Source organism: Osmerus mordax, chromosome 21 (genome assembly GCF_038355195.1).
Source record: "Osmerus mordax isolate fOsmMor3 chromosome 21, fOsmMor3.pri, whole genome shotgun sequence".
NCBI lineage: Eukaryota > Metazoa > Chordata > Actinopteri > Osmeriformes > Osmeridae > Osmerus > Osmerus mordax.
Genome location: NC_090070.1, coordinates 8922766 through 8936113, shown reverse-complemented (window position 1 = coordinate 8936113; position 13348 = coordinate 8922766). Strand labels below are relative to the sequence as shown.

The 13348-nt window shown below is 44.6% G+C and overlaps 1 protein-coding gene across 2 annotated transcripts; it reads left to right on the top strand.

Moving 5' to 3' along the window:
- The first annotated feature begins 275 nt into the window (after nt 1-275).
- Nucleotides 276-13014, top strand: LOC136965419 (uncharacterized). Of its 2 annotated transcripts, XM_067259562.1 has the most exons (5): nt 276-297; nt 10230-10395; nt 10487-10588; nt 10701-11015; nt 11204-13014. In XM_067259562.1, the coding sequence occupies exons 3-5, from the start codon at nt 10525-10527 to the stop codon at nt 11584-11586; spliced, it is 762 nt and encodes a 253-aa protein (XP_067115663.1). In that variant the 5' UTR covers nt 276-297; nt 10230-10395; nt 10487-10524; the 3' UTR covers nt 11587-13014. The 2 variants fall into 2 exon arrangements, with proteins under 2 accessions (XP_067115663.1, XP_067115664.1); XM_067259563.1 differs by lacking the exon at nt 276-297 and having other exon boundaries at nt 10186-10395.
- Nucleotides 13015-13348: the final 334 nt, after the last annotated feature.

Below are 13348 nucleotides of genomic sequence, written 5' to 3'. Positions count from 1 at the left end.
CTACAATGTGTACTGGATGTCTGTATGCTGTGGTTTGAAAGTGGAAAAGGGAAGTCTCAAACATCCATTCCAGATGTTGGGAGGAGGAAGAATGTATGGGTTTTGTTCAGACTGATGTCATGGTCTGAATAAGGAAGTTAGGGAACTATTGCTCCACAGTGCTGACTGATCAGCAAGACACTGAGCAAAAAGGAGGGGAGGAGATTCACAAAGCAGAGGAGCTACAGTGCGTGTGTTTTAGGGGAGGGATAAGCAGTAGTTTCATTAACCAGAGAGCGAGGACAGAGACAACACACGGTAAGATCATTCCAGCTTTCACTGTTCTTTGTAAGATATGGTGGTGATGCTAGCAATGCTAATGAAAGCTAATGCCAGGGCCCAGTTGTTCAAAACAGTTTAACCATTGTGTTATCTTCGGGTCATTCTGACCCATCAGTCATTGTGACCTACCGTGGTATTGTGAAAACTTTACCGCATACAAAAATTAAGTGAAGCATTGTCTTTTAACCGTCGGGCTGTCTCAGACCCCCCACATTGTGAAGGTTAAAAGAAAATTATTTTTATTTGGTTTTGTATTGGGTAAACACAACGGTGGTTCGTTATGAACCTTTGGGTCATGTGACCCAAAGGCAGCACAAGGGTTAATCTGGATCAGAATTATTGGGATTTTGAAATCCCATGTTTTGCTATCCAGGACCAAATAATCAGTCTTTTGTGCTGGTTTTTCAAAGCAACATTGGATTGGATCAACCTGATCCATATACAAACTTTTCAAAAAGACCAAATTGGGATTCCCAGTGTTATAAATGGTACTACATATAACAATGTAGGCTACTAGCAAGTAAAGAACAGGTTCAATAACACATCATGGGGTCACTTTTATGTGTTTTTATTGGAAGACAGAAAAAGGCTAAATAAAACAATCCAAACAGTCAGAGCCATCATCTGACCCACAAAGAAATACAAACAATCAAATATACATTCTTCACAAATACAATGTAAATATATAAAACGTGTTTCAAAATCAGAAAAAGGCTAAATGTCCAATGGTTTAAAATTTTTTTAAGAACTTTCAGATTTCGTCTTCGGTTGTGGAGAGACCAGCTTTTTCAAGCTCTGCTGGGATCAGAATGATCTAGATTTTTTTTGATCAAAAGGTATCCCAGTCCTCCTAAAAAGTTTTAAACAACACATATAGAAGGTTTGATCCAGATCAAAACCAAGACTGGATTACATGATCCAATTTAAGGATCCTTTTTTTCCCGTTTTGAACAACTCATTAATCCAATCCAATAGCCAAAATCCGATCCGATCACTTCTGAACAACTGGCGCCTGCTGAGGATCATAATAAGAACGGAATGTATAGTAGCATGAACGCTTGCTATATGCTAACAATGATAAAACTGATGGTGAAGCTGATGAGGAAGGAGACCGAGTGTAGCTAAACTGAAGGTAGATGCAGGAGGAGTAGTCAACACACTGACAGTATGGCAGATGACTGCTCGAGTGCTTATGGCTAATACTACAGGCTTGATGTCTAAATACAGCACATACCTTCAAGACTCTGTGGTGCATAACAAGGCTGGAGGCTTTTTGACAAGCCTAAAGTAGGACAAACTGAACCGAACCAAGAAGGGAGCAGCACTGATTAAGGTGCTGATGTAATTTCATCATGATACAACTCTGCAATATTTTCCTGTGATCGCTTCTTTTTGCTCAGGTTTGAAACCTTGTGTATCTCCAGGCAACTGAACCTAGGAAATTGTCAAAGATGGAAGGTGTTATTTTCTCTCCTTCATCTTCTGAGGTAAACTTTTCCCATAATGCCAGTTGTCAAGCTGAGATTGTGCCCTGGGGCCTGGTGGGGTAACTGAGAACAGGATTAACATGATACCTAATCTCATAACATGTTGTTTTGACCCCCCCATGTCTGGGGCTCTGCTCCCTCGACACTCCAAATAAATCTGTCTTATTCCAAAAGTCTGCCTCAGCCAAATGCCTTGTTTGACATGATTTCCAATTTGATAAAGAATATTTGGGAACTGGTATGGAACTCAAAGTTGGAAAGGAAGCATAAATCTAATGAGAGGTTGCAGCCTCGCTTGTGAAGTGTGTGAATAGTGCTGAATCCTGGAAGTGACACTAGGTTAATGGCCCAACAGTGAGCCAAAGGAAGTGTTTACTTTTGCATTGTTAGCAAATGGACCTTTCACCTTCACTCTTTCCTCCTTTCACTAACTTTGAAGGATTTTCCGTGATCTTCTGTTCCTGGCACCTTTCTGGAAACTACAAAGCCGCCCTACTTATATTGTTAACTGCGCAGGAATGTTTTTGGCCGGAAAACAATTCAAGAACATACAATAGCTTTACCAGAAGGGAAAACAAGTAACATCCTCTTTGTGCACATAAGGCAGGACTCTCTGTCTTTCTATCTGTCTGTCTGTGCCAGAGAAAATCCTTGTTGTGTGTGGCAGTGATTTCATGTTTTCAAAGGGGGGGATTTCTCTAGATTTCCCTCGCGTGCAGGAGCTCTGAGTGGCGATACAGTGTTTGTGTCACCTCGGCAGTGAGAGTTCTTCGACCAAGCCCTGGCGGTCACCCAGCACAAACCTCTGTTGATGAGTGTTAGCCCAGCTGTCACCTACAGCTGCGTGCAGCACAAACACACGTCTGACACGGGAGGCGACAAGCCCTTCTGGCTGCTGTGGAAGTTTGTTTTTTTTAAAGTTCAAGTTGCAACGAGTGTTGTGAAAGTCGATGAAAAAGCACACTCGATTACTTTTTCTCCCCCGACAGGCAGACTTTTAAGTTTTGTAAAAAAAATAAAAAGTGTCATTTACAGTTTATTCATTTGCTGAGTGGAAATGGAACGGTGAAAGTTTTGAAGATTGAAATTGGATGTGACTCATTCCCAGTTCATAAGAATTTTGGATTCCACGAAGAGGATACTTCAAAAAATACAAGAATTTCCATCCCTTCCTAAAATACTCAACATTGGCATTGTCATTTTTAAATACATTATGGTGTCAGTGATTGCGCCGACCTTTCCAGCTTTGACAAGTACGCCATGTCCTGCCTAAACCAACCAGGAATTTATCATCCATGTTTGCTCGTCGTTTGTGTCTTTGTGTTGGGGACCTACAGTACGTCAAAGATAATGGACAACACTTTAGAGGGGCTCACTCTAAGAAAATGGCTTCAGCCACGATGGGATCACCAAAGTAGGAACAGTGATGGAACTGCGGCCATTTTGTCATCAAAGTCACCCCCAGCTCATTACAAAGGGAGAGCTGTAAGGTACCAGGAGCATCAGATGTGAAGAGGAAAGCTTTTATGGGTGCCATCGTAGGAGGCTAACGATCTAAAAGAAGCCCTTGGTTCAATTCAACCCCCTCGTAGGTGACAATGTGTCTGTCGATGCTTGCAAGCTACTTTCAGCTGTGATTGGAGGATCAGAGACAAGGAAAGCAGAGGGGAAATGGCATGAGACTTGGAGTTGGTCTATAGAGGTTGGGAAGAGCCACACCTGGCAAGGGTTCAATCAAACACCGTGATTGGATTCCTCAGAATGTCCCTGAGAGGAATCCAATTTTGAGAGATGCACCAAGCAGAGGTAGAAAAGGAGACATGTGAAAGCAAGCACACAAACAAAAAAAAAACGTGGATTGAGGCCAACAAATCCATTGCCCAAACAACCCCTTTGCAGCTTGTTTGTTTGAAATGGAGCTTTTGTTTATACGGGAAATTCACGGTGGCCTCACCTTGCTGTTTTTTTTAAACAACCTTTGGAAATATTGTCGAGGGGGTCGACATTCCAGACATTCAGAAACATCCTTCAACATTCACCCTGTTATCTCTGTCGAAAACTGCTCCCCTCCTTTCCCCTCTCTCTTCACCCTTCTCCTTCTCACTCTGAGCCTAGTCATGTTGCCAGTAAACTCTGGAGATGCACGCACGCACACACACACACCCACTAACAAGTATTCTCAATATATATCCACACACCCCCTTGGCATGCTCTCTCGCTCTCTCATCACGGCAGGATTAAGACACTTGGTCCCTCCGGCAACCCCTGTAAACAAAAGCATGAATCAAACAAGCCGCTCCTCAGATGCCCGACGAAATTCATTGTTCTCAGCTGCTACTAAATCAGGTAGCGAGGAAAATAGAGGGTCTTAACTGCCCATGAGCCTTACCTGAGGTTTACGTTGATGGAACGTTGATACAGGGTTTGGCAAGTGGGTTGACACACCGATCTCACCTTGTAGGTCCGAAGGCCGGCCAGACTGGACGCTGGATTTAGGTGACTACGAGGATCAGATAGATATGGCTCAAGCACTGTAGATGCATCAGAAAAAGGGGTGATGGATAGAGGTGGAGGTAGAAGTTTGTGTTTTACATATTTGCATACTATGAGTGTTACTCGGCAACAAAATACCGTCGCTACTATTCGTGATGGCCGTTTGGAACTATTTTTCATTGGACGGTCTTTGGTAGCGTAGTGTGGAGGAGTGAAGTTTTATAGTCTCACACAGTTTCATTATAAATCCTCACCTTCTCATAAATCGAGGAGAAATATTCATTTGAGATCCCTGCCAGGGAAACCCCATTCATACTTATTAGCTCGTCAACCGGTGAAGAGGACATGGCGTGCGGCTAATCGCTCTAGGCTCATCTCAACCCAGGGAGTCCGAAGCACATCAAACCACCCAATCGTAAATCACCACCATTGGGTGAGCCGAGTAACTTCCTATCCAGGAGTGAAGCCAGAATGAGAGCTATGTTTAGAATGGAAATCCAAATTTATCAAATAGACTGACAAAGTGGAAGCAAACACCAAACGCTAATCCCCCCCACCCACCGGGCAAACATCACCCAGTGTGTGAGCATGGTTGTGCATCTACTTAGCTGGTAGCTGGATAGCTAGCTAGCATGTTTAAACCCAAACCAGATTAGCATCCCTGATTCTGCCGGGATGCATCCCTGATCTCCTCAGAGCTCATTCCTGAGGGATAACCTCACCCCCCCCTGCCCACCACCACCTTCAAACAGGAGTTTACCTCCCTTCCCCACATCAAAGCTTCCCAGCTTCTGCTCGCCATGGGGATTACAGAGGGGGATATATGGGCAAACATGGCAACCGTTTACAAGCGAGACAAAAGAAAACAAGGATCTCTGAGATGTCCTTTCCTTCACAGATTAGAGGCGGGGGGGGGGGGGGGGATTACCAGAGGGGCCTAATTCTGATTACACAGTGAGGGGTGGTTTTCAGTGGGATGAGAGGAGCCCGGAGTCAATGAGCGGTCACGTCATACCTGCAGTGTAGCTGGAGACGTCACACCCAAGTGACTGACTACACTCTTACAGTGGTAGATGACTGTAATCGGCCCCCATGGTGAGATATCACACTGCGTTGTGGTTCAGAGACACGGTTGCTTGAGGCAAACTGCTGCTTATGAAAGCCAAGGCATTACCGATATTTAAAGGGCTACAGGCACAATAGCTCAGCCAGTGGGTTTGCTAGCCATCTTGATCTTGAGCCAAAAAATCGATATGGTGGCATTTAAAAGCCCAAGTCTTGAATCAGCATGTAGTCAGCTGATGGAGATGATTAAATCCAGGCCTGTGGTTGCAAACAACATTGTTATCTAAACATATTACAATACAACTCAATGCATGTACAGCTACAGTATCTGAAACCGAGGACAGGACTGGCTGTTGACATTTTGTATTATGTCTGTAGGGACAAGCTAACAACCAGTAATGAAATGGTTATTGGTAGGGTCAGTGGTAGCTTGATGGTTTGATGAATCCATAATGTGACCTAAGATGGTGAAGCTAGGCTAATCAAGTTTCCCTTGGTCTCTGTCTGGTCGTAGAGAATCTGCACTAGCATCGCTAACGGCGCTAAACTAACCACTTTGACCCTGCTTCTTTTCATTCTGTCAATATTTCGCCACCCCTTTTTTGAAGGGGTGTATTCGATGCACTGACAACCTGTTCTCCTGAGTGGGACGATATGGCCGCCTTCGTGTAGCCTATGTGGCGGCTGAGTGGATCAATCTCATAGCATAGACAAGAATCAATAGGTATTTGATTTTATGAAGCCTGTGAATTCACATGTTGAGATGTGATATTACATTGATGGAGTGTGTGTAAAACTGATTGTGACCAGGGTAGACCGTTTACCCTCAGTTTACAAGATGACCTCATCGATCAGTGTCTCCTCTCTGTCTAGCCTTTAGGGTTGGTATTCCATTCTAATTCCATTCATTCAAAAACATCACTGGAATAACAATTTTGTCATCTGAATTAGGTTTAAAACATTTTTTTATTTTTTATTTTAACAACCTTGTGAAATTGATCATCAATACGGTCATTTAAAAGTTTAAGTTCTGTCAGACTTCACTAGGAAGAATCTTGGACTTAATCTGTTTTTACTACTTGGTTTCCTCAGGGGCAAGTGCTGGTGATAAACCTGCTCATAAAAAGAAATAAAGGGCATCTTCTTATCGACCTTAATGTGTGCATTTGAACTTTGAATTAAAATACACTTCTTTCTACTGAACCTGAACCTTCACTCAGGAATATAAAAGCAAATATATCCTTTGAACCCAGTTCCTCTGGCTCTGTGATGAGTCTGAGTTCAGGGACTTCAACTCCCTCTCCCTGCCGTCTCCACGGGAACCCTTCTTTATGGACTGTTAACCGGCATGAGTCTGGAACTACGACGAGTGCGCCGAGGCGTCAGAGGGTCTCTCGTAAAAAGCGTCTCGTAACCATCGGAGAGCGAGACGCCCTCAAAGTGTGCAGAGAGGGGAGTGAGTGCGATCGACGGAGGCAAGAGGTCTATCGATAAGCCTGTTCACCACATGGCCATCAGCAGTTAAGGGGTAAGGACTGTACATTAGGGCCTTGTCGCTAACGCGCCGCACAGATTGCAGAGTAAACAAACAGCCATGTCAGTCCCACCGCGAGACGTTTGTGTTAACGAGAGCGTCTAAAAACACCAAGAAAAGCACACCAAAACTACTAATGCAAGTTGATGGTGCATGACCATCCCAGCCAGTTTGACGATGTCAATACCTCCATACAGTATCAGACTTGGCTTTCCTGTTAGAGTCTAAGACTACTGTCCATCATGGGGGATCATTTGGCCGCAGATGGAAAGTGAAACAGAAAAGCTGTTCAGACGTTCCTTCTTTGTGTCATGTCGGCTGCAGGAAAGCACCCAGAACCTGACTCCTCACTTTGCTTCTCTGTTTATTGTGAACACATGTTGAGTAGCTAGTCATGGGAAAGTAATATTACAGGATATGATTCATTCAAGTGTTTGGATTGTTGCTCACAGGAATGTGTTGTCAAGGAGACATGTCAAAGCATAGATGTGCAGGCTCTACCAATTCATGGTCCAACCAAGCGGCTATCATTTGGGTATTGCCACATCTGAACAATTGGTTTGCATGCATGTTGACGGAAGGGTGTTTGCAATCGTGGGTGATACTAAGACGTTAAAAACGTCGACATGAGCTTAGAGAGATTGTTCTCAGCCGTGAGTTTGATTACTGACATACACTGAAGTGCATTTGCTGACATGTCATTTCGGCTATACACACCGTGGTTGTTAAACACAAGTTCTGAGATTATACTTGTGCTGGCAAGCAAAGATTGCAACATATCCATGAAGGAAGAGAAACAGATGTTCATTAATCTGGTAAAAGGATGACTAATCTTCCTGGTAAAAGGATGACTAAACTATGGCAAGAACTGACAGACAACTAGGTCATGTGAAATTCCATTTGTGTGAAAGTCACCAAAGCCATTCTTGTCTTTTATAGGATGACGACTACGTGACACACCTATGGATGCACCCTTCCATCAACGAACATACTACTGTAATTAATTAGTATTCATTTTTATTATTGTTATATTACATTATGTATTTGTAACATATCTCTGGCACTCTGGTTTGAAACGTACAACATCCCTATGGGTGAGTTTCTGGTCAGTTAGACTAAACATTCAAAACTACTTTTTTTTGGTGGCCATATGTATTCAAACTCAGAACTAACTGAGCAGTGGACACAAATCAGAAATGTGAGGACATGTCTCATGGCAACACGGGTCATCGTTTTGTCCCCCAAACATGTCATGCACCCCATGTCACTGTGGACCTGGGGGTGGGAGGTGAGGTGGGGTTAAGGGGTTCTGGTAAAGATGTCAGGGGCGCGGGTAAGGACACAGATGTTGTAACACACTTGGCCTTTTGTTAAATGGACCCAGCCTAAAAGCGCCCTCGTTTCCTACCTCTCAGTTGCTTAGTAGCGTCCATAGAAAAACGTATTCTCTCAGCTCCATAGGTCTGCAGTAACTGCTGTTTCTGTGTTTGTATGCGTGTGTGTGTGAGAGATAGTAAGAGAGAGAGAGAGCAGTTGCTTGGTATTTAAATCCTTTAGGGTTTGGGTTAGCTTTCCCTAGATACAAGATAGATAGATTGTGTCTGTTAATGCCTGCAAGGCAGTAAAGAAAACTAAATGACAATAATGTTTAGTGTCTGGCCCCTCTAACAGTACAACTGGCCACAGCTTGGGCCCGCCAGTTGACATTTTCTAGAAACGTCCTCTGCTGTCCATCCAGGAGAGGCTGAACAGAATAATTTGCATATTCCACCCAGTTGTGAATTGGTAGACTGTAAATTAGTTTGATTGTTGGTTGTCTTAGTCTGCGATTAAGAAACTGGAATAATAATCAGTGCTTATATTGTACTGACCCTTTGTACCGGCCACTTTGCCCTTTAAGATTGCAAACTTGTAGATTTGACTCATGTGTTAACTAGTGTGGTCCCTGGATAATAACATTCCACTTGAGCTTGTTTCCAACATGCCAAAAGGGTTTAGACTAAACTTCAGAGTGACAGTGTTTGGTACATACAATATCAGACCTGTCCCCTGGTCTCGGATTACCAGGGGCGCGCAGACACAAATCCACCTGACTCATCGTTATGACAACTTGGGCCAGCATCAGAACTTGAATTCAACAGCCACCTAAATCCCAAATGAACGTCAAAGAGTTTTTATCGGGAGTGTTACGGCCTTCCTCAACTATCTTTGCCGAACTTGCATGAGTCACCGCATTAGAGCTGGATCATATTGAACACTATTACGCAGAAGATTTGGCACTCTGGGTAATCTAGCTCCAACAGCAATTAAGTACGGGATGAATTTCGACAAGCTTTAGAGAAATTACCGACAGCCGCGGCAGCTTGTGTATTTTGAGGGGACGGGGGAAATCGGGGGGAATTCTGTCATTGGGTGCGAAACGGTTGGCTAAAAGCGTGAAATGCTGTGTGGCGTAGTCGGCGAAAAAGGTTTCACGGCGAAGCGGTTATTATTGGACTTCATGTTTGATTAAAAAGTTGCTTCTAGTGGACGAAGCTTGTGTCACATCAGGCTAGGGCGTTTTACCCAGCCGTGGCCATTAAGAGAGGATATGCTCTGATTGCTTAGACACACATTACTGCGAAGTCACCCGAGAAGCGAAGCACCAAACCGTCCTAATGTGGAAGCACAGAGATGCTCTGCCTAAAAAAGTGACAAGAATGAATAGTTATCTGGTCCCACAATGCTCTCTGTTGGAATGTTGGCAGTAGTACTCCGCACACACACACGCACACGCACTGCACACACAGAGTCATTAGAGAGACCCTGTCTGGGCTTGAAAAGACTAGAGATGCGGGTTTCAGAGGGTCTGTGGTGTTGGAGAGACCGGTTCCACAGGCCTGGAGTTACCCCAAATATACATTTTTAACACATTTAAAGAATCCTACAGGGACATCTGGGCACAGTTATACACGCAAAATGTATGAGTGAATGCAATGAGCGGCACTTCTAATTCTGTTAATGGTTACTGTAGTGTCAATGGTTACTGTAGTATCAAACAGTCATGTGTCTGTCAGAGGTTTGGCAGAATACAGAATTCAACATCTTTGTATTGTCGGGGGGGGGGGGGGGGGGGCTGAACTCAAACTTGAAACACAGTGAGTATTTGTGTGTTACCAGCTGTGAGATGAATAAAGGATTCTTCCTCTTTCTTCCATCCCTCTCTCCCGTTTCTCTCCGTCTCACTCTCTCTCTCTCCGTCTCACTCTCCCTCCCTCTCACTCTCCCTCCCTCTCACTCTCGCTCTCCTTTGTCTGCCTCTTATCTCATTTCACTTCTCTCCTTCACAGAACTGTCGGCTGCAATTGGTCAAATCATGGCCCACCCTTCTCAGCTTCGAGTAATGGTACAGTTGAGTGCTTGACGATTTGTTGGCGAGGAAGAGAGGAGAACGCCAAGGACTGAGATAAACCACCCTGGAAGCAAAGAGGAGCACGTTAACAGTATCTCATCGAGGTAAATTACCACCCCGTCCACAACACTGTATACATGCACATTATGGTTCTGTCAACTCAAGGTGACATCGTGTACGTTTCTGTGTGGGTAGCTGTGCGTATGCGTGTGTGAAACGAAGCAACCGTGATTATGGAGTCTTTTCTATGGACGGGACTGCTTCTGCTAATAGTCCACGCGGCACCCACGGAGGAAGGTGAGGCTCCGTCGAGTTGCAACACGACTTTTACGACCTGCAGTGTTTGAAAATCGTCTCCTGCCAATGAACCAGCCGCTAATTTGTGAATTCTGGTTTTGTTTTCACTCAGGGCTCAGCATTAGCCCCTCATTTACGGCCCAGTGTGGCCAAAACCTGAGCCTGTTTTGCAACAACACCCACCCACCACTACTGGGGAGCCATGTCACAATGAACTGGGCCCACAGTGACAGCAATAGGGTCATATGTGAAGTAAACACCTCTCACCCCACCAAAGAAACGGATGACTACATATGTACCATGACAGAAGGTGTTCATCTGGAGCTCACCCTGCTTGGGATGAAGCCTGACAATCGGGGGGAATACGTCTGCAAGCTAAGCTCGGCAGAAGGAACAGCGTTCGCTATCACCAATGCGACTCTGGACGGTGAGTGCCCTGCACACTGGCCAAACGACTGCAGTAAAATGACTACTAACGCCCCTAAGCGTAGTCTACCGAAACGGTCCAGAGTAGTAACCTATAACCCGCTAACACAAATCAGACAAGCAGGAGGAGGAGGCACGTTCCCATAGCGATGTTCACTGGGTCTCCCCCTTTGTCCCTTCTTTCTGCAGAGTGCTACACGGGCCAGTACGTGACTACAACAGCCGAGGCTTACTCCTGCACCTTCACAGGGGTGTTCCCTGAGGGAGAGGTGCACTGGTTCCAAGGCTCCGAAAGACTGACGGGGAGCACCACGTGCACCACCACGGTGCGCTTGGAGCCACGAGGAGGCTTGACCATCTGCAGTACCCTGAAAAGAAACTCAACGTCTGGGCAGCTACCCTACAACTGCTCCCTGTGGAACCCCAGAGCCAGACATTACTTGACCAGCCAACTGGTGACTGGTCCCAGCAAGGTTACAGGGTCCAGCAATGGAAAAGAGGCCCACAGAGCTTTCTGGGAACTGTGGGCGATACTTCTGGCAAGCCATTTCCTGATGAAGCTGTGGGCCTGACTGCTACCTGCTTTGTGTCTGAATGATACCTGAGGGAATGATTAACTCCATAACAAGGAAGTTTCTGGGCCTGTGTGATAAGGTAGAGCATGCTGTATGGTCTGAGGAGCTTAACTAGGTTAAAAGGTGTGTTATGGTTTCACAGTTTCCTGAAGCAATGAACAAATAAAAAAAAGAAGTCAGATGAATGGGCTGATAACCTGTGAGAGGTTCACTTGCTCGTGATTGTTTTCAGGGACCCTCATGAATGTGCGTTGGTACATATGCAGATAGACTTCTGTGGAAAATGTGTGTATATATAAATTTAGTTGGTGTCTGAAAACTCTTGTTTACAGTTTGATACTGCCCTCTGCTGTAAAGTGTATATTATTGAAAAATGTCCTGAGGACACTGCATTCCAAATGACACCACAGTGATGAATAATTGTGTCCGATATACAACAGAGCTATGATATACCCTGGGCTTGGATATTTACCCTCATGTAGGTTGTCACTCCAACCTTGCTCCTGGAAAGGCAAACTTTCCAACCCCAGTTGGAACAAACATGATTCAGCTTGTCAGTCAGTTAAATCATAGAATCAGGTGTGTTGAATTAGGGTTGGCATGAAAGCTGATAGGCTGGTATTGTGGATTTCTGTAGGGTGTGGCATCCAGTGAATGGGCTTGAGGACAACCACCTTTTTTAAACATCACACAGATCCTCCTTATCCACACACAAACACACACACACACACACAATGTCACGACCACTGCCCTGTGTTTCCGTGTCTGTCATTGTCTTCACCTGTGTCTCGTTGAGTGGTTTCAGTTCTCGTTAGTGTTACTGGTTGTCACCTGCGTCTTGTTTGGTTCTGTGCATTTAGGTTCCTGTTTTGTGTCCAGTCTTTGTCTTGCCCTTGCCAATGTTGCTGTGAGTATCCTGCCTGTTTCCCCAGTTTGCAAATGAGCCCTTGTTTTTGGAACCCGGACCATCTCTCCCGTGTTTCGGTCCTAGCCCTGCACTTGTCCGTAACACACACACACACACACACACACACACACACACAGAGAAAACCCAACGCATACACATTTATTATTTGGAAGGTTTTCTTTGGAAGTAATTATCCTTGAAAATAATATCTTCAGGGTTATTCAGGTCTGTACAAGTCCAGGCAGAATGTGAGGTACTAGAGAGAGTAACTACTGAAACAAATGTCAAGGCTTCCAGCAGTACATTTCTGAGGTTAAATGTCACAGAAACTATTATGCAAATGCTGTCAATCAATCCATTTTTCAAACACTTTTTTGGTACATTTGTATTTAGTTTGGCATGATTGTCTGCTCTGTTATTTTGCTTAAACTTGGCTAACATTAACTATATTCTACAGCTGGAGCATCTCTAAGCAAAAGTAATGAAGTCTCAAATGACATCAACTGGATATATGAAAGATAAAGTGATTAAATTGTATATTCTAACAGTGTGATCTGGCAATCCTTTTTTTGTTTACAGTGATGTTATAGTGATGTTATAAAATCTTCCGCCACAGAGTGGCGGCAGAGATGCATTTCCAGGAACAGGAGAAAAAAGGCAGGTGAAGCCCAGTGAGCCTCAAGATGCCTCCTCTCTCTCTGTCTCTCTCTCTCTCTGTCTCTCTCTCTCTCTGTCTCTCTCTCTCTCTCTGTCTCTCTCTCTCTGTCTGTCTCTCTCTCTCTCTCTCTCTCTCTCTCTCTGTCTCTCTCTCTCTGTCTCTGTCTCTCTCTCTGTCTCTCTCTGTCTCTCTCT